Source organism: Xenopus tropicalis, chromosome 6 (genome assembly GCF_000004195.4).
Source record: "Xenopus tropicalis strain Nigerian chromosome 6, UCB_Xtro_10.0, whole genome shotgun sequence".
In the NCBI taxonomy this organism is placed as follows: domain Eukaryota; kingdom Metazoa; phylum Chordata; class Amphibia; order Anura; family Pipidae; genus Xenopus; species Xenopus tropicalis.
The window spans coordinates 75,255,888-75,278,193 of record NC_030682.2 but is presented as its reverse complement, the minus strand read 5'-3'; the positions used below and the strand labels follow the sequence as shown (position 1 = coordinate 75,278,193).

At 38.0% G+C, this 22,306-nt stretch overlaps 1 protein-coding gene across 7 annotated transcripts in view; it reads right to left on the bottom strand.

Annotated features, from left to right (window-relative positions):
• The window catches only part of ptpn3 (protein tyrosine phosphatase non-receptor type 3), a 228,470-nt gene that overhangs the window by 27,746 nt on the left and 178,418 nt on the right, over positions 1-22,306 (bottom strand). For 5 of the 7 annotated variants that reach the window (XM_031903475.1, NM_001079462.1, XM_031903473.1 and 2 more), the window contains 6 exons: positions 13,413-13,596; positions 10,730-10,807; positions 9,817-9,873; positions 8,333-8,489; positions 4,753-4,916; positions 265-355 (listed from right to left, as the gene is read on the bottom strand). In XM_031903475.1, the coding sequence (XP_031759335.1) occupies positions 265-355; positions 4,753-4,916; positions 8,333-8,489; positions 9,817-9,873; positions 10,730-10,807; positions 13,413-13,596 (731 nt within the window). The remainder of the gene's footprint in view (positions 1-264; positions 356-4,752; positions 4,917-8,332; positions 8,490-9,816; positions 9,874-10,729; positions 10,808-13,412; positions 13,597-22,306) is intronic. The other 2 variants (XM_031903477.1, XM_031903476.1) reach the window with 2 other exon arrangements.

Below are 22,306 nucleotides of genomic sequence, written 5' to 3'. Positions count from 1 at the left end.
CTGAAAAACAGGGGACTGGGTTCTCTGATCCCCTACATTGGCTTATATGGGAAAACGTGGAAAATAAAAGCAACAAGGGGCCAAACAAATGTTTCTACCGCAAAATTAAACATATATTATTTTTCAAGTAGCATGTAAATAATTCTCCCAAGATGAGACATGTTTGGTGCGCAATAATAAACACTTCTTATAACATATAAGACAAACAATAATAATTACAAAAACGTGTTAGTTCAAAAAGACATGTTGTATGCAATATCTTACATGGCAAAACGTCTTTATATCTGTTTTTGTCCATATTTTGACCTGTCCTCGCACAGATAATAGCAAGCCCAGGTTTTTTCCTGTAAAGTTGCTATAAAGCAAGGAAACAAAAATAAATTATTATTAATTTTAATAAATTAATTAAAATGTTAGTCAAGAAGATATTCTGGTTTTAGAAATATCAGCTTTTTCAGCTACCTTGAATCTAGTCCCCAAAAACAACAACTACTGAATGTACTTATCTGGCATATTTTTGGCTACATTGAGGGCCAATGCAAACTGACATTCCTACACAACAGAGTTATGAACCACTTGGTACAGTATTTTTCAGGGCCAACGCATACAAGATGACAATGTTACTTGCATAGAGCTATCATTGAAATTAACATAGTACCAGGAACATGCACAAGTGAGCCATTACCTCAGTATAATTTTCTCTTTTTATAAATATTTATTTAATTTGACTTATCATATATAATCATAATCACCTTTTAATATATTTTTTTTTTATAATTCTTTATTTTGCAATTTTTCAGGTACCTTTTAATTTATTAAGACATTATTTAAGATGTAAAATATTGAGGGCACAATAAACCCTCCCTACCCTTTTAGGAGAGTCCAGGCTTTTCCTGGGCCCCTGCAAGAGTCTTGTTAGCCACCCTCGACCTGGGGTTTTCCGGATAAGGGATCTTTCAATAACTTAAATCCACCAAAAAATTATTAAAACATTCATTAAACCTAATAGGGTTGTTTTGCCTCCAATAAGAATTAATTATTTGGGATCGAGTACAAGATACTGTTTTATTATTTTAGAAAAAAAGGATATCATTTTTAAAAATTAGTTGCTTAAAATGAAGTCTATGTCAGATGGCCTTTCTGTAATTCGGAACTTTCTAGATAATGGGTTTCCAGATAAGGGAATCCTATACATGTATATATTTTTTTGTATGTTTAAATTTATGATTTAAATTTACAGCACCTAGACTAAAAAGTCTAGGTGTATGCTGGTGTTTCATTTTGTAAAATACAGTTGAGGAAATAATGATTTATGCTCTTTTAGAACTTTATAGGCATATTTATTGTTGATAACAATGTCTGAAAAATGTTAAAAGGGAAGGCATTTAATTTCACTTTTGCATTTATGTATCCTGTACATGGGCACGGGCATCAGGTGCCAGATTGTGGAGCATAAACAATATTCTGGGATGATACAAAGCTTGTCTTAATAACAGTGTTTACAAAATGGCAGCTGCCTGTTTGCTGTGATTGTGTACTTGCAAGACTGAGGGACACAAGCTTTAACCCTTTTAGTGCCACAGGACGTAGAATCTACGTCCTGTGTATCAAAGTACCTAAGTGCCACGGGACGTAGATTCTACGTCCTGCTGCACTTCCGGATTTGGGAGTGGAGAAGCGGCTTTTCAAGCCGTTCCTTCGCTCCCCGCTCGTTCCCCAGCCTCTAGACAACAGTCAGAGGGGGGGAACGAGTGGCCCCTGGGTCGCGATCACCCAGGGGCCTCATAGGACATACCTGCCATCCACGTGGCTTTCCCCAGCAGTTGTCTCCCTTCTGCAGCTTCCCCCTCTGGCCCCCCTGCTTCCTGCACCGCCCCCTCACATGAGCTGCTGCTGCTGTGCCAGATCCTGACCTTCTAGACCCCAAGTAAGTGGCAAATACACACACAAACACACAATCACACACTTATTACACTAATACACACTTATACTCACACTTACACACACACATGCATTTTTGGGAGGTTTTCACACATTCATAGCACTTACAGAAAACTCACACTTACTTGCACACACACATGCACACAAAACACATTTTACCATGTGTACATACACACTTACACACTGCAGATATTATTAGGCAAAAAAAAATTATTTTAGTGATTTTTTTTTTATTTTTATCAATTTTATTGCTTTTTACATTGTTCTTTGTTACTTGTCTTTGCACATGGACATTTTGTCTGCTGTATTTCAATTTGGCATCCTCTGTACCCCACATAGTTCAGTAAATCTATGTATATAGGGCATCAAACTGTTCAGTAGACCCCTGGCATTCATATTTAGAATGTTTTATGTTGATACGGTACAAAATGTGTGGGTACATAATGGGGTAAAATGCAAGCTTTGTGACAATTTTCAGAAATGTCATAAAAACCGTTCTGTTTAGCATAGCTTTGTAGTTTGGTAGTTTGCAGTAGAAAGTTGTATTTACCCATTTTTGTTTTGTCAGAATGTGTACTTTTGGAAAATATATGGTTTTCTAGGGTGTCCATACTGTTAGGGGGTCTTTGGCACATAATATACATACCGAGTGCAAAATTTGCACGAGCCGGAGCGTCTTATGTGAAAATTCATATGCACTATTTTTATTTGGGTGCCCCTGTAGTTTGGTAAATCTAAGCATATAGGGCATCAAACTGTTCAGTAAACCCCTGGTGTTCACATTTAGAATGTTTTATGTTGATACGGTACAAAATGTGGGGGTACATAATGGGGTAAAATGCAAGCTTTGTGACGATTTTCAGAAATGTAAAAAAAAACGTTCTGTTTCGCATAGCTTTGTAGTTTGCTGTAGAAAGATGTATTTACCCATTTTTGTTTTGTCAGAATGTGTACTTTTGGAAAATGTATAGTTTTCTAGGGTCTCCTTACTGTTAGGGGGTCTTATGGCACATAATGCACATGCCGGTAGCTTATATTGCAGTGTATACACTTTGTATGCACTAACTTCCTTTTGGGGTCTCTAAATGCCATATACATCGGTGATCCTATGCACAATGGGCATCAAACTGTTCAGTGGACCCTTGGCTTTCATATTTCCTTTTGGGGTCTCTAAATGCCATATACATCGGTGATCCTATGCACAATGGGCATCAAACTGTTCAGTGGACCCTTGGCTTTCATATTTAGGGTATGTTTTCTTGGTACCTAATGTTATGTGGGAGATAAGGTGCTTGAAAGTGGAAGATTTGATGTGATTTTCAGGTATTTCACCAAAACTGGCAATTTTGGGAAAGAACTGCGACTCTGTAGTTTGGAGTAGAAAGATATGGGTACCAATTTTGAATTCATCCGAATGTGTACTTTCCAAAAATATATGGTTTTGGGGGGTCAATGTATTTTTTTGTGTTTTTACCCCACAGAAAATGCAGTAAACGTGTTGAATTTCCAGTAGCTAAAGAGACCTCTGGGGCAATTTCTATGCACTAACTTCCTTATGGGGGTCTCTAAATGCCAGATACATTAGTGATCCTATGCACAATGGGCATCAAACTATTCAGCTGACCCTTGGCTTTCATATTTAGGGTGTGTTTTCTTGGTACCTAATGTTATGTGGGAGATAAGGTGCTTGAAAGTGGAAGATTTGATGTGATTTTCAGGTATTTCATCAAAACTGGCAATTTTGGGAAAGCATTGCGACTCTGTAGTTTGGAGTAGAAAGACATGGGTACCAATTTTGAATTCGCCCGAATGTGTAAAGTGGAAGATTAGAGGCGATTTTTTAGAATTTTCATAATTTTTTATAAAAAATGCTAAATTCAGTAAAGCATTGCGGTTTGGTACTTAGGAGTTGGAAGACAGTTACCCATTTCGGATTCGTCAGAATGTGTACTTTTCAAAAATGTATGGTTTCCTGGGGTAAACCTAATGTTTCAGGATTTTTGGCTTTGGAATCTAAAGTATGCCGTATTCTGCTGTAATGCTTTGAAAATGTATACATTTATACATATCAGGTATTGGCACGTTTGGGAGACATGAGGCTTTCCAAATCAGTTGAATTTTTGTCCATAAAATAAAATATGTTTCTGGTATAAATCCCTATATCATGAAAAATAGCATTTTTTTCTTTTTTTTTGTATTTCAAGCTCTAAATCTTGTTCCAGAAGTGGAAATACACAAAAACACAAAAAGCATATTTGGAAAGCTCAGGTTCTCCTGAAAAAACAATATATAGTTTGCCTACCTAAACTTAACCCTGCCCCCAGTAAAAGCCCCTAAATTGAGAGAGCACAGAATGTTTACAAAATGTCTGGCACTGAGGGGAACCGAAATGTCAAATTCTGCTGGCACTTAAAGGGTTAAATAATTTATGTAGCCCAAGTAAAGTTTATTTTCCTCAACTAACATGATAAAATAGGATTTGTAATTATTTCTTAAGGTCCCCTTTAAAGAATATTACGTTGTGATATGCAATATTTGTTCTAAATTGTGCCTTTTTTTTTTTTTTAAAACAAACATTTCTCCAATAAACTTTTCATGCAAATCAAACTCCTTTTATATGGATTATATCAGATCTCTGAAAGCATGTCTTTTGTCAACACAAGACCACATTCTCTATTGTCTGACAGTGTCAAGCACAGCACAACTCTTACTGATGTGGGGGTCAATTAGGTGAATTATTAATTCATACAAAATGATAGATGCTTATTATATTGGTAAATGTTAAACCAAAGATGATATTTCTCAAATTACCTCAAATTGAATGAGCACAACTCCAGTTTCCAAGCCTTTTGAAAGCTGCTCCATTGATCCCTGTAATGTGTCACCATATTCCGAGCAAGTAGGAAGAATTGACGGTGGAAAAAAGGTGAAGTCAGCATCATCTTCTGACTTTGTTTTACCAAGGTGTCTAACAACTATAAGGCAACAGAATAAACACAGATGCTATCACTAACAGACAAACAGGGCTTACTATCATGATCAGTTCAGGACAGCTTGAAATTTTGTGTGAACCCTGTTTTATTTGCATCTAAAGGCTTTAAAATAACTGAAAGCTACCCAAATTGCATCTGAGCCTTTGATGTGAATTTTTCCTTCCAAGCTTTAGACATTCAAAACAAGATAAACAAAGACAACATTAAAGGGGAACTCCGGCTTCTCTTCCAATATTTGTTAGAGAGCTCTACACAACACAGAAACCCCTAATATACCTATCACTGTAATCTGTTCCTTCAAAGAGCATGAATAAATACCATTTTATGCTGAAATCCAGCTGCAAAACAGTTTTTCTCTTCCTGCATAATTTGAAATCCAGGCAGGGGAGGAGGGAATAAAAAATTGTTTTAAATTATAACAACTTCTCCACAGCTTAAAGACAGCATACAGGAACTACATAACCTGCAATGCATTGCACTGAGATCTTAATTCCCTTATTGACATAATGTGTGCAGAACTTTGTGGTATTTGGAGGAAGTAGGCTGGGGACATTCAAATACTGTCTCATAGTAGTTAGCCAGATCATCAGAATATAAGCTTTGGTAACTGTTCAATACCATATTATTTTATTATCACATCATCAGGGGGCTAGACTTAGGTAACTGTTCCAAACCATATTCTTATATTAAAAATCAGGAAAAGGCTCCTCATCCTGGAACACTAATTGTTCCCAAATCCAGGATAGGACCCAGAACCGACAGCTCCCCTTCTATAAATACCTCTACCTTAACATCTACTATCTATCAGAACTTTATGTTGATGGGCCCAAAACTATTTACAGGGTAGATCAGCAGAGGAATGGTGTTCCTCTTATATCTCTGAACTTACCTCTGATAATTGGGAAGAGGTGACTGAGAAAATTTACAATATCCTTATTTAGGTAAAAGATTATTCTATACAAAACCTTCTACCACTTGTATTTGACACCTGTGAAATTATGCCAGATGGCTTGTGTACCTACTGACTCCTGCTTTGGCTTACTTCTCACTCAATCTGGTCCTACCCCCAATCTCACCGCTTTTGGACAGCTTTAATAGACTTTTTAGCGGATAACTTGGCCTCTCCCAAAGTGGTTGCCCGAGCAATCTGCCTTTTGAGCATACTGGATGACATCATCTCCACCTGTCTGTCTGCCTGTCTGTCTGCTGTGACTGCTTACCTTTGTGTAAGCTTTAGATGGTATCAGATTCAGGCTGTAAACCCCTGCATTGTTCACACCTGTAATCCCCTGTATTGTACACACCTTTAAGCCCCTGTACTGTTCACACCATGCCTTTTTGTGTGCCATTCTCTGCCTGCCATATGCTGCCTGTCTGCCATACCCTGTTTGCCATATGCTGTCTGTTTGTGCCATATTCTGCCTGCCCTATGCCTTAGCATTTGAAAATAGTAATTATATGGTCCTGATGTGCAATTATGTGCTGAAGGTTGCTGTGCTATTCACAGGGGAGGCATATAGATTTAAGGGTATGTTGTAATATGACATAATAAAGTTCTTTCACATATCAATGAAGGGTAATATCCCTGCAGTGAGTACCAACCATTTGGGTTTTTGCTGTGCTACCACCATTAATGTGGATATAGTCTTACAAGCTCTTGTGATAACATGGGTGTGGTTTAAAAAAGGGGAGTGGTCAAAACTGGCTTCCATTATCTGCCCTCCACTATGTAGGCCAGAAAAATTCCGGTCCTCTGTACCATAGAAATTAGACAGCACTGATCTAGACAAACCAGTCAACAACACAGAAGAGTAACTTCTCTTAAGTAAACATTTATCTTCTTACTATAAAGCACAGCTAATAATACTGGAGAACAGTCTGTTGCCATTTCATTCTAAAGAAAGGTGGCTAGTATAAAAACTGTGAAGGATGTAAGACAGCACCATGCAAACTGACCAGCTGTATATGTGACCCAGAAACTTTAATTAATTTCTCTTTGTTTGAAGAGTTTTTTTTTTCTTTTGATGTTTCTTACTGCTATATGAGACATTATGTTGCTCAGGAAAGCACCAGTGAAATGACAGGGCCACATATTCTAATCTTGCCAGGGGCTCTACTTGATCTTAATCAGCTTCTCCTTTTATAGTACACCTGTACAGGTGCAATCACATCATTCAAGAAAAAATAGAGTGGCAGCAATCTGTTGCCTAATATTAATATATTAATATTAAGGAATTAGAGCAAAGGTATTTGTTTTCATTCTCTTATATGCCCCATTATCTTCTGCCAAGCAAATATTAATATGGGCTCAATTATTCATGAAAACATATCAAAGACATAAATGGGCCGATTCACTAAAGGTCGGTAACGCTTATCGCATGCTTTTTTGTGTTAAAAAGTAAGTACCGATGCATCAAAGTCATTTTGCATGCGTTAATCCGCATATCGCATGCGCAAAAAAAAAAAAAAGAATCATCGCAAAGTGTTATTTCTAGTGCATTGTGTTAATTAGCGAACAGAAATAGTAATAACGCATAATTCACAATCACATATGAAGCGTTAAACGCACAAAATACAGCGTTAATCTGTGCGAATATTAACACCTACTTGGGGTAGGCGGTAAAATTGCAGTTCGTGAGCTTTTGGCAACACAACGTGGAGTTTGCAGTCGTATTTTTTGTATGTGTTGGCCCTAGAGTGATGCATCCTCCAGTTCTAAGGGAAATGGTGATTTTCAGAACGGTAATTTTCAGAAAGTAATGGTTACGTGCTTAATATGTCGCGCTCTGCATAATATATCGCTTGAAAATACCTCAAAAATATCGCAAAGAGCATCACTTCTTAATTATGACTAGTGTCCTTTTAGTCAATCGAGCATTAAGTCGCAAAAAATAAGAAGTGATAAAATTTTTAACACATGCTATAAATAGCATTTGTTTAATCGACCTTTAGTGAATCGGCCCCAAAGGGTGTTGTGATACCACAAAAGCATTTAGAAAGTAATTTGCTACTGGAAAAACATTGGTGTTTTATAGTTTGCATTACTGCACAGTATATATGTAATAACACTTCATATTTTAAAATGCTATTTTTACACAAAAATCCACAATGAATGCACTTTAACTAAGAACAAGTATTTCCATGGGATACAACTGCATGTGCCTTATGAAAAGCAGAGCAATAATCTAGTTGTTAACCTAGTGGAGCTGTATACGAGTTCAAAGCTCACCTATAATAGATTATGGAATGATATATATTCAGTCTGATAATAGTTTCAGTTATGTTGATTGATATGAAGGCAAATAGCTCTCTTTTAAAAAGTAGCCCATGTAAAGTTATCTATGAGCTGTTTGCAACTATTTAGATTTTATCTCTTTACATCTCCTCTCTTTGCTTACCTTTTCTTCGAACCAGAAGCACAAGTTCCCGAGTGTGAGATTCTCGACTAGCCTTTATGAACATTACCACTTGGTCATGAGTGTGCTCTGAAATATCCCGACCATTAATGAGGACTATTTGATCACCTTCTTTAAGTTTTGGTATGCACTTATCAGCCTAATGAGGTGTTGGAAAGGAAAAGGAAATAATAAATGTTAACATGAGGCATGTTGGTGGTACAACAACATGATCATATAAAATAAATCAGATGTACATAGAATTTTTTAAAAGTTGCTAACCCTTTAAAGGCAGTTACACACAAACAGATGTCAGATATTCTGGTGCTATGACTTCTAGCAGCTAAACAAGTGTAAATAAAACTCCCTTAATTATCATCCCATTCACCTCTTAGTAAGTGCTTTAAAAGAGAACTAAAGCCTAACTAATGAAGTAGGGTAGAAATGCTGTACATTATATTTCCGGCTTCTGTACCAACTCAAAGCAACCACAGCCTTTTAGCAGGGAAGATGCCCCCAGCAGCTCCCACCTTCTTTTCTGCTGATTCACTGCACATGCTCTGTCCGGCTGTCAGTTATTGAGCTCAGGGACAGATGCACAATATACTGTATATACAGAATATAAATGTCACAATATAAGGTTGATTAGTAATTAATACAGATAATTACTACATGGTAACTCAGAAACCAGTGCAATTAGCTTTAGAATTTACTAATCAGCCCTGTAACATCAGCTACTTTATTTTAATACTTTATTTTTTATATATATATTATATATATATATTATATTATATATATATTATATACATATATAGCGAACCCAGGGTGGCACTCTGCTTCAGCTCTTAGCTCGGGTGCAAGGTAAATGATTTAAATATCCAAAAAAGACCAGCAACACCGAGTTATATTCCAAAAACAATCAATTGTGTATTAAAAACGCATGAACAGCCAACGTTACGTTTCGGTCCCCATCGGGACCTTTCTCAAGGCAACCCTTGACTGTAATCTCCTCTCTATGTCACTTTGTATCTTACACTCCTTACAATCCAGAGAATTTACTCGTAACTAGTTATCTGATACATTGTTTCTTTGTACTTGACACTTTCTCCTTATCCCCTGGTATCGTTCTCTATAATTGTTGATTTGGTTTGAACACAATACACACTTATGCACAGTGTAGTAAAAATACACATTCTATGTTAATTAACATTTCACGGCTGATGTGTATTTGACAGCGTGAAACTGTGACGTCACACCCCTGTGTTGTCTGTATTTTCCCGCCAGTCAGTGTATTTAATGTTAGCTTTCACAGTGTGTTTTAACTTTGAGAAAGGCTGAGGTGTTCAGCCGAAACGTCTCACTTTACAGTCAATCAGACGTTGCAGTTACTGAACGTGTTATCGACAATAATAACAATATATTTCTGTTTAACAAAATTATGATGTTCCCGTAATACAAAGAAATTACTTAAAATAGATCTTACTTACTGGTGATCCTGGTATTATTCTGGATACCACCAGCTGCATTTTCTGATCAACTCCACCCTGTTGATATAGTCACATAGTAAAATAAGTTCCATTAGGTCCAGATGATAGCAAAAATCCCAAATTGATGCTATGTTCAACTTGCCTCAACTGGGAGGGGGGTTATTTCAGACTCCAGAAATGTAATTAGGCCAGTGTCTGAATCATCTTTGTCCTGCAAATTAATATTAGTAAATCTGGATTTGCTAATTGCTAAAAAGGTATCTAACCCACTTTTTAAGCTATTCATAACATAATGCTCTCTATAAAAAAAACTTATCAACTGGTCAATAAGGTCATCATATTCGGCCTTAAAGGGGTTGTTCAGTGTCACTGACCCCTCCCCAGCACAGGGTTTGTGCAGAAGTGAAGGCTGAGCAGAGGAATAATTCTAAGGTAAATATCTCTTCAGCTGCACATTTTTTGTTAGCTATCTATATGGAAATGATAGCTGTATTATTGTGAATTGTTAGATTTGCAAGTGCTGTATAAAGGTTAACAACCCCTTTAAGAGTCGCTTTTCCAATACAAACTATCACAACTTGGCCAGTCATTTTTTGTAACCAAGATCTTCTATACTCTTAATCAGTTCTTTATACACTTGCCCTCTCTTCTTGTGAATCCTCACTGCTTTTTCATACAGCACAAAAACCTACTGGCCCTTTCTGCATCTGTTTGGCATTGCTTGCTACTGTCAAAGTTTACAATTAACATTTAAAAATTACTTCTTTTTTTTTAATTAGCCCACTAGCAAACATTTTAATTGTTAAACAAAAGACCATACCTATATACTGTATTGTATAGGATTTGTTAATCTTATCTCTATATCATCTCTATTGAATGTTTTAATTTTATAATTATTTATAATTGTTATTACCTTTAGGTTAAATCCAAATTTTCCTTCTTCATCTGGTATAATATGAACCAACAACAAATCTCCATTTACAGTGTCACTCTACAATATACAAAATAATTTAACTGCAGATAAACCTAGCAGATATACTTCTTTCCACATACTGCTCTGTGATGTATTCTAGACTTATAAAATTCAGTATTACAAAAACCACCATCAAGCTGTCAAAATACAGGATACTTTTCACTTCTTGTCGTATTAGTCACGATAATATCGTATTGGTGATCCGAAAGTCAAAAATTTTGACTTAGTGTGGTCTAGACAGCTGTGGAAAAGCTAAGCTTAGGGCAAGGTCACACAAAGCGTAGATCCACTTTTCTCAGCCCCGCATCATTTCCGTCGGGCTGAGAGAAGGATGTATATGTCCAAGAACAAAGGAGAGTCAGGCAATCACTCTCCCACATACAAATTACAGAATATTTAGCCAGTCAAATGTATCATTGGCAGCCTACCAAAATAATACAAAGTATATGTATGTATTTGTTCACTGAATGTATTAAAAGTGTATGTATGTGTGTTTCAGGGCTTTATGTGTGAATATCTGAGTGTGAGAGTAAAGGTGGCCACACACGTGGCGATTTGCGAAAGATTGTTAAATCCGCCACTAACCTTCAGGGCTGAAACGGCAGATAAGGAGGTAGAAACAATAGGATTTCTCCCTCCTTCTGCCGATTCAGCCCTGACGGCAGATTTTGCTCAGGCGCCTTCTATGGCGCCTGATCAAAATCTTTTTACCTGGCCGATCGGCGAGTCGACGATATTAGCAGCCTTCTGCGATATCGGTCGACTCGCTGACTTGCCATAGACGCACCGAATATCGTACGAAGCGAGGTTTTGTACAATATTATCGGTGCGTGTATGGCCAGCTTAACTCCTGACTCTCCTTTGGTCTTGGATATACTGTATACATACACAGTGGGATACACCTCCCCCACCCTTATCCATAAAACATTCCATATGTTGCCTCCTTACATTCCAGGTTTAAGGAACAATGTTAACAGATGTGGATGGTCAAGTCAAGAGTGCAACCATAAAACAAATTTCATCTCAATACATGATTTTTACACCTGTTTGAGTTCCTGTTTTAAGTGAATGGAGAATTCTGCCCTGTAAGTCCTTGTAAGTAAGTCTTGTCCTGCTCTGTCCTTGTTCCCTCCAATCTGACTCCCCGGTTTTTAACGTGGCCCTTTATTCAACTTTACACGTCTTCTGCCCGTCATGACCTTTAGCTTGTTTAATGGACTCTGCATGTTATCCACCAGCCCTTGACCTTAGACCTGTTATTTGGATTCTGTTTGATTGCTGCCAGTCCTGATCTGTTGCCTGCATTGTTTATTCCTGCCTGTTCTGTTTTCAGTTTTTTGTTATTACATTTTATTTTAACCTGCAGTTCCTGTAGCAGTGTGTTAATTAGCACACAGGCTTCTTACAAACTAGCAACTCTGACAGAGGTTTATCTGTTATATAAACAGATGCTACAGGGCTGATTATTAAATTCTGCAAATTGCACAGGTTTCTGAGTTGCCATGTAATGAGAATCTGAATTAAGTACTATTCAGTTTTGTATTGTAACTTTTACATTCTATATATGCATTATATTGTGAGTTGGTCCCTATGCTCAGGTAACTGATAGCAGCAAAGAATATGTGCTGTGAAAAAGCAGAATGGTGACTTACTCTTTAGAGACACAGACCTCACGTCTGAAGGGCTGTGGTTGCCTTGGGCTGGTACACAATCTTAAACATGTGCAGCATTTCTAGCCTACTTCTGTCAAGCTTTGTTCCCCTCCCCTTTACATACATAATCATTTAAACCAGTGGTTCTTAACCTTTCTAATGCCGCGACCCTTTAATACAGTTCCTCATGTTGTGGTGAGCCCCAACCATGAAATTACTCTGCCATAGACAATACTCTGCCATAGACAATACTGAGAATTGTCTCTGCTAAAACACACCTAGAGACAATTATCAGATTTATCTACTTTGTAGCTGCAACAAGTAGCTGGCTGCAAGTAGCCTTGTGTGTAATTTCCCTTAAAGAAGATATATACAACCCTTTCTACAGGGGTCGCCTAAGGCCATCGGAAAACACATATTTAAAAAAGGTATATATCTTCTTTAAGGGAAATGACACACAAGGCTACTTGCAGCCAGCTACTTGTTGCAGCTACAAAGTAGACAATTCTGATAATTGTCTCTAGGTGTGTTTTAGCAGAGACAGTTCTCAGTATTGTCTATGGCAGAGTATTTTTTAGTGTTTTGTAGCTATGACAAGTAGCTCCATGTGTCATAGCCCTAATTGTTGAAATATTTATATTTTTCACAATTTTTTTTTTATATTTTATATTCTTGTTGTATATTATCTAGTTATATTCTTATTCTATATTCTTGCACTAAACAGAGCAAGATCTGAACTTGAAAGCAGTCGCATTCTACTTTAGTTTCAAACAACTACAATCAATACAAGTCTAATGAGAAGACCTCTTTATAATATGTGCTCTTTATCACAAAGCATAGAAACTGTGGAAAAAAAAAATTTCTATACGGAGTACTACAGTAAAATGTTAATGTGACAAAGTCCTATGCAAAACATACATCTATTCAAATAATTTTCAGTTCTCACTACATTTTTGCACTTTAATACATACATTATCACAGTAGTATTGGCTGGAGTCATCAGTTGAACTGCTTTTCTTGATATTATCATAAGTTTCAAAAAATTGCTTATCTACACCCTCTAGCAGGTGAGAAGACGTTGAATGGCTTGATAACCCACTGGGAGAAGCTGGTTGATGCAGATTGTTTTCTTTTGGACTGTGTTCCAGTATGTTTCTAAAAAATGCAAAATCAAAAGCATAATGTTACACATTAGTACTGCAATAAGAATACAAGAAATATGCAATAACTAACGTATTCTTACATTTAGGTTAAATAAAAATACAGCAAATAACAATGTTTTAATTATACTTACAATAAGGTTAATCTCAATTTAGTGTTTTTTTGTGTGATTTCAAGAAAATAATCAGAAAAATCTGAAAACAATACTTTGCTTTACCAGACTAACTTTTAGTACCTTTTTGGATTTTTATTTTCCTATTATAATGAAAAAACACAAATACAAGAGTATTGTAGAAATGATACCTATATTGGGTAACAATAAAAATACATTGCAGGCTTTCGAAACTCTAAGGCCCCTTCGTCAGGCAAATACAAATGAAAACTGGAATGGCAAAACATATATACTATTAGATCAGAGAGAAGTGTTCACGAGCAATAAATTAGGAAGTTACAGATAACTTGTGAAGATAATAATAAAAGTAATTAATGTTTATTAGGATGGGTTGTAAATATAGTCCAAGGGTCTGGATTCAGTCAGGTCACATAGTGTGACATGAAACCTGAACCAAATTAAGGCCCTGTCTTGTGTATGTTAAATAACTCCATACATTTGAATTCACTAAGCTTCCTTTCTCCTTCAGTTTCAAAGTTCCCTTTTAGAATTAAAACCTTAATGTCCTGAAGTCTGTGGAGTCTTGATTGCAGAAGTGTTGTCCCACTGGTGTACCACACGCTTTGGTCTTGATCTTATGTCTGTGATGATTCATCCTTGTGCGTAGTTTTTGCCCTGTTTCTCCAATGTGCATTCCTCCTGTAGGGCACTTAGTACATATGATCATGTACACCACATTGGAGGAAGCACATGAATAGCAGTACCGAATGATGTAGGTTTTTTGTGTATTTGGTATTGCAATTTGATCTTTGCACAGGATGTATTTGCAAGTTTTCTCAGAGCCTGGCTAAATACAATTGCATCAAATGTGATGTGGATGGAAACTGTCCTACCTAAGATATGCTAGACGGCCTCTTGGTTTTTGGTATAAGAATGTATGTATGATTCCATTTTTGATGTAGATGGTGGTATCCAGGAAATGGATTTGTGAAGAGGAATGGTTAAGGGTACGGTTAATTGTGGGATGAAATTGGTTGAATGTTTGGTGGAATGCCATCTAAGTAAATCATCTATATACCATAAATAGGTCAAAGGCCTGGTGTTGCAGGAAGCCAGGAAATTTTCTTCTAACTAGGCCATAAACTAGTTTGCATACTGAGGTGCCATTTTGATTCCCATAGCACTTCCCATCAGTTGGAGGTTTATGGCATCTCCCAAAGGAAAATAGTTGTGTGTTAGTATAAATCAGATTTGTTGTAGAGTGGGCATACAAGATTTTTCAAGGAAATATTGGCAGGCTGCAATACTATCTTCATGTTGGATGCTGGTATAAAGAGATTTAACATTCATGGTAGCTAGGCTGGTGCCCTCTGGAAGTGGACCTATGACAGCCAGTTTGTTTAAAAGATCAGTTGCATCCTGTATAAAACTGTGGGGGGGACAGGCTACTGATGACTTAGTTTAAGTTCCTTTGTATATTTATGAGTTGGATCCTGTTCTATTATTACCACAGCATGCCCTTTATCAGCTGGTTTAATTATCAAGTCTTTGTTGGTTTTCAAAGCCTGTATAGCATTTTTCTCCTAGATATTGATATTGTAAATCAACTTCAATTGCTTGGCCAGTATATTAGATATAACTCTGTTTCTGAAGCAATCAATGTATTGGCCCAGTTTCTGGTTTTGTCCTGGTTGTGGTGTCCAGTTGCTCTTCTTTTTTGTTTTGATTAAATGATTCTCCAGGTTGTCGTCTGGTGTTATATTCGGCCTATCATGGAAGAAGTCTTTGAGTCTTAATCTCCAGAAAAATCCTCCATGTCATTGCAGAGCTCTGTTTTATCAAGGCTTTTGGTAGGGCAGAATGTCAGTCCTTTTGAGAGTACTTTGAGTTCCACTGTACTAGGTTTATAGTAGAGGTTAATCACAGAGCAGTCAGTGTTGGAACGCATATTTTGTTTCCTAGGTGGGTCCATAGTCAAGCCTGCCTTTAGTTTCAGTCTGTCAAGTTTCTTTCTTTTGTTTTGGACCAGATATTGTAGACTTTTGTTATATTGTTGCAGTGCCTGTTTGATGCTGTCTGCAATCGGTCCATATAGTTTACCATTCAATAGATTAATTTCATCTTGAATGCTCTTCTTGTTACTGTAGGATATTTTGATAAGGTGATTTTGACGCATTTCTGCAGTTCTGAAGCATAATTTATGTGCAAAGTGGTTGTTGTAGGTATTCTGATTAGAATTTTTGAATTTGAGTCCTTTTCAATCAGGTTTTCTTTTTTGCACTTTGTTAAAAAGAAAATGTTGCTGTCCAGTTGAGCCAATTTCTTCAGGAGGGTTTTAAGTCTCATCTGTATGCAGTACATTGCAGTAACTTCCATTGTAATCACAAAACAAAAACTGTAGTACCGTGTTAGCCAGTGTTAAAAATAAAAAAACACAAATACAAGATGTATATTGGCTAACAATAAAAATACATTGCAAGCTTTCAACCAATTTCATCCCACGATTAACCATTCCTCTACTCACATCAATTTCCATAACACCATCTACATCAAAAATAGAATCAGAAAAACATGCCTATACCAAAAACCAAGAGGCCATCCAGGATATCTTAGGTGGGACAGTTTCCACATCACATTAAAAAATCAATTGTTTTGGGGCGTGGCCTGGATGTGCATGCAGGCGGACGTGAGATAAAGAGCTACTTGAATTGGTCTTAATCCAGCTTCACACAGAAATAAGACAGTTGGACCCCTCTCTTACCGCAGATATGTCATCCAAGGGTAATAAGAAGCATCCCCAAGCAGATTTAACATCTTTCCTGGCTAAGGCAACCCAGTCGAGCTCCAGGCCGGAACCAGGCGAACACGCAGTTTCGGAGACTGCTTCAGACACGGACGATACCCCTGCTACTGATACTGCTCCTATCATGGTGAGCATGCTAAAATCACTACTAAAGGATTTAAAAATATCTCTGCACTCAAATCTTAAGGAAGCTATACAGATATTACATACTGATGTTCATCAGATTGGATAAAGAGTCGATGCTTTAGAAAAACATGTGGATGTTATGTATAACTCACAGAACCAATACTCTGACTGCCTAGAATCGGTTAACAAGCAAATGTTAGCCATGAAAGATAAGCTGGCAGAGTTAGAGGACTGTGCAAGGCGAAATAATATAAGAATCAGAGGTATCCCAAAACAAGTAAAGCAGGAAGAGTTAACCCTTTAACTAGTTAACTGAAACTTTGCTCACAACTTTATTGCCTCATGTAAATGCTACTAATTTAACAGTAGACAGGATTCACAGAATCCCAAAGCCAAAAAACCTCCAAGCTGAGGTCCCACGAGACACAATTGCCAGAATTCCCTTTTATTCTACAAAGAAAGCTCTTTTACGGCTCTTCAGAGCAAGTAACCAAATCCCGGACCAATACCAGTCCTTACATATTTATGCAGACCTTTCAGCTCACACTTTGAACAGGAGGAAAGAATTTTCCTTAATTACGGAAGTCCTGCGTAAACAAAGTATTCCCTACAAATGGGGCTTTCCTGTCCGGCTAATAATCCTCCGCAATTGCCTACAACACTCCTTTAACACCCCACATGAGGCCAAACCTATCCTTGCAGAATGGGTAATGGGAGATACACATATGGATACTACCGTACCAAAAATTCCAAAAAGCGTCCACTGGACTGGACCACAGTTTCACCTAGAAAAGTAAAGCAGCCGCAAAGATCCAATCTGACATGAACATATCCTTTTTTTGTTCTATAAAGATTTTTATTATTAAGTTTTATGGCAAACTACAATGAGGAGCCCCTTTTTTATTTCTTTCTTTTCTTTCCTACCCCCTTCACTTTCCCTCCTTCATCCTTATGATGACCTGTGTTCAAGTTTACTGGATTATTAAGGTATTTTGGCACTTTCCCCCACTGGCTGGAATGTGCAGTTAGAAAAAGCAGGTGGTTTATAACTGCTTAATCCCCTGACAATCCCTAAGTGCTGTCTTTGGGCATTTTACTTACCGTAATGTTGATTATACTTAATAGCTATTTATCTTTTTTCTATTTCTTTCAGTACCGGTCTCCGGTTACTGTTTTTTTATGCCTATTGTTTATTTCTCAAGTCCTTTATGCAATTACTGTTAATAACTGTTAAAGCCAAGGGCCTAAATAGCCCTCTAAAGCATAAAATGGTATTGAATTGGGCAAGAGAAACAAATTTTGACATTTTATGTTTACAAGAGACACATTTTAAGGCATTGTACCACCCCTTCCCACAAACTTCCTTTTTTTTCAGAAGTTTATTATGCAAATGCTCCAGTAAAAAAGAATGGGGTAGCAGTTTTGATTAGAAACAATTCACCAATTACAGTAACCAATACAGTTGCAAACCCACATGGTAGGTTTATTGTTCTCAACTTTGAAGTGGCTACAAAAAAAATATACCTTATTTTCTTAAGGTACAGGTATAGGACCCGTTATCCAGAATGCTCGGGACCAAGGGTATTCCGGATAAGGGGTCTTTCCATAATTTGAATCTCCATGCCTAAAGTCTACTAAAAAATCAATAAAACATTAATAAAACGCAATAGGGTTGTTTTGCATCCAGTAAGGATTATTTATATCTTAGTTGGGATCACAATGTACTATTTTATTACTACAGAGAAAAAGGAAAACAGTTTTAAAATTCTGAATTATTTGATCAAAATTGAGTATATGGGAGACAGGCTTTCCGTAATCCGGAGCTTTCTGGATAATGGGTTTTCGGATAAGGGATCCCATACCTGTATATGATTTATATGATGCTTGGAGAGCATGGCACCTTAGTGAAAAGGACTATACTTACTTTTCTCCTCCCCATCTCTCACACTCACTAGTATAGATTTGGTGCTTTTAGATAAATTTCTTTTACAAACCACTAAAAAGGTTTACATTTGAGTAGCCACTTGGTCAGATCATGTTCCAGTCAGCCTATATCTCAAACTAAACACCACTCCACCACCATTCTCCTCTTGGGTAATGAACAATTCTATACTTTCCAAAAAAACAAATATAGATTATTTAGCCAACCTTACTACCGAATATTTAAGAAACAACCCTTTGTCAGAGTACAACTCTGAAGTACCATGGTGTGCCTATAAGGCTTATTTGAAAGGTCACATAATAGCTTTAGCTTCAAACATCAAGAAGCAAAAAGCTAAAACACTACTCGAATTAAATGTACAACTTAACATGGAAACATGGATGGCAAAAAACCCCATCTGAAGCCTCTCTAATTTGCCGCAGAGGGGAAAATATTCCTTCCTGACTCCAAGATGACAATCGGACCAGTCCCTGGATCAACTTGTAGTAAGAGCTATCTCCCATAACCCTGTATTCCCTCACTTGCTAAGAATCCATCCAGCCCCTTCTTAAAGTTATATAATGTATCAGCCAGCACGACTGATTCGAGGAGGGGATTCCACAACTTCACAGATCTCACAGTAAAAAATCCTTTCTGAATATTTAAATGAAACCTCCCTTCTTCTAAACGGAGTGGGTGCCCTCGTGTCCGTTGGAAGGACCTACTGGTAAATAAAACATTAGAAAGGTTATTATATGATCCCCTTATATATTTATACATAGTTATCATGTCACCTCTTAAGTGCCTCTTCTCCAGTGTAAACAGACCCAACTTGGCCAGTCTTTCTTCATAACTGAGACTTTCCATACCCTTTACCAGCTTAGTTGCCCTTCTCTGGACCCTCTCTAACTCAATAATGTCCTGTTTGAGCACTGGAGACCAAAACTGAACAGCATATTCTAGATGGGGCCTTACCAGCGCTCTGTAAAGGGAAAGAATAACACCCTCCTCCCGTGAATCTATACCCCTTTTAATACAGCTCAAAACCTTGTTTGCCCTTGCAGCTGCTGCCTGGCATTGCTTGCTACAGCCAAGTTTATTACCTACAAGGACTCCAAGGTCCTTCTCCATTATGGATTTGCCTAGTGCAGTCCCATTAAGGGTATAAGTGGCTTGCATATTTTTACATCCCAGGTGCATGACCTTACATTTATCCACATTAAATCTCATCTGCCACTTAGCCGCCCAGATTGCCAGTTGGTCAAGACCCTGCTGCAAGGATGCCACATCCTGGATAGAATTGACTGGTCTGCAGAGTTTTGTGTCATCTGCAAACACTGATACATTACTTATAATACCCTCCCCTAAGTCATTTATGAACAAGTTAAACAAAAGTGGACCCAGTACAGAACCCTGAGGGACCCCATTGAGAACCTTACTCCAAGTAGAGAATGTACCATTAACAACCACCCTCTGTGCCCGATCCTGTAGCCAGTTTTCTATCCATGTGCAAACGACTTCACTAAGACCAATTAGACCTTAGTTTAGACAGCAGTCGTTTGTGGGGAACGGTATCAAATGCTTTGGCAAAATCCAAATAGATCTACTACATCCCCACTGTCCAGCTTCTTACTTAACTCATCATAAAAAGCAATTAAATTGGTCTGACATGACCTGTCCTTCATAAAGCCATGCTGATTACTGCTCATAATGCCATTCTCCAGTACATAATTTTGTATGTGATCCCTTAACAAGCCTTCAAATAACTTGCCCACCACGGATTTCAAACTTATAGGCCTATAATTGCCAGGCTGAGATCTTACTCCCTTTTTAAATATAGGAATGGCATTCGCTTTCTTCCAATCCCTGAAGCATGTTCTCAGAAAGTGGCTTCCTTAAAGAAACAGATTAATGATATCAACCTAGAGAAGGTGGCTTTTCAGCTTACAATGCTTAAACAAAAATACTTCGTCAGACACTAAATGTGGGAGGCTGCTGTCCATCAAGCTAAGAGAGGCTAAAGCTAAAACAAGAATCTCAATGAGGATGGCAAAGTTATTACTAATCCTGTTCATATAGCAGAGGAATTTGCAAATTTTTACAACATATACAGGGAAGCTAATACTACAGCCTTAGCCATAGAACAATTCCTTTCAACCCTGTCCCTTCCAGTTTTATCAGAAGACAATCTAGCTGCACTTAGCAATCCCATTACATTAACATTTATTTATAAAGCGCCAACATATTCCGCAGCGCTGTACAATAAGTGGGTTACTTACATTGGACATACAGAATTACATACAAAGCAACCAATAAGCAATACAAGAGGTGAAGAGGGCCCTGCCCAAAAGAGCTTACAATCTACAAGGAGAAAGGGTTGAGACACAAGGTGTGCGAATGGGCATGACCAGAGTTGTGAGAGGTGGGGCACAGGGTATTGCTAAACTAGATTAGGGTAAGCTTCTCTGAATAAATGTGTTTTTAGAGATCTCTTGAAGGCAGAGAGATTGGGAGAAAGTCTGACAGTTTGTGGGAGCGAATTCCAGAGAAGGGGGGCAGCCCTTCAAAGTCTTGAATGCGAGCGTGTGAGGAGGGAATGAGAGAGGAGTTGAGGAGCAGGTCAGTAGAGGAGCGTAACAAGCGGGTTGGATGGTACCTAGAGATGAGTTCAGAGATGTAGGGTGGGGCAGAGTTATGAACTGCTTTAAATGTGAGGGTCATTAGTTTGAATTTTATCCTGGATGGTAGGGGAAGCCAGTGCAGGGATTGGCAGAGTGGCACGGCAGAGGAGGAGCGGTTGGAGAGGTGTATGAGCCTGGCAGCAGTATTCATTATGGACTGGAGAGGGGACAGTCTTTGGAGGGGAAGGCCAATTAATAGGGAGTTACAGTAGTCCAGGCGAGATATTATAAGAGAGTGAATAAGAATTTTGGCAGCATCTTGGGTGATAAATGATCGGATTTTGGAGATATTTCTTAGGTGAAAGTGACATGATTTAATAAGTGATATGAGGAGTGAAGGACAGGGCAGAATCAAGGATAACCCCAAGGCACCGGGCCTGGGAAGATGGGGTGATGGTAGAATTGTTAACCGTTATAGATACCTCGGGAACAATGTGGGCGTTGGATGGGGGAAAGAGAACCAGTTCAGTTTTAGAGAGGTTTAATTTAAGGTAACGTTGGGACATCCAAGTGGAGATAGCGGACAGGCAGGAAGAGACGCGAGTTAGAAGCTCTGGGTTGAGATCAGGAGAGGAAAGATAGATCTGAGTATCGTCAGCATAGAGGTGGTACTGAAAGCCAAAAGAACTGATTAATTTGCCAAGTGAGGAGGTATAGAGAGAAAATAGTAAGGGGCCCAGGACAGAGCCTTGGGGAACCCCGACAGAAAGAGGCAAGGGAGAAGATGATTCCCCATTGTAAGAGACACTGAAGGATCGATCTGAGAGATAAGATGAAAACCAGGATAAGGCAGTGTCACGAAGGCCAAGAGAGCGGAGAGTCTGGAGGAGAAGAGGGTGATCCACAGTGTCAAAAGCAGCAGAGAGATCGAGAAGTATTAGTAGCGAGTAGTGTTTTTTGGCTTTAGCCGAAAGGAGGTCATTTGTTAGTCGGGTTAGAGCAGTTTCGGTGGAGTGTTGTTGTCTAAAACCAGATTGTAGGGGATCCAGGAGGTTATTGTCAGAGAGGAATAGCGTCAGTCGGTTGTATACTAGGCGCTCAAGCAGTTTGGAGATGAATGG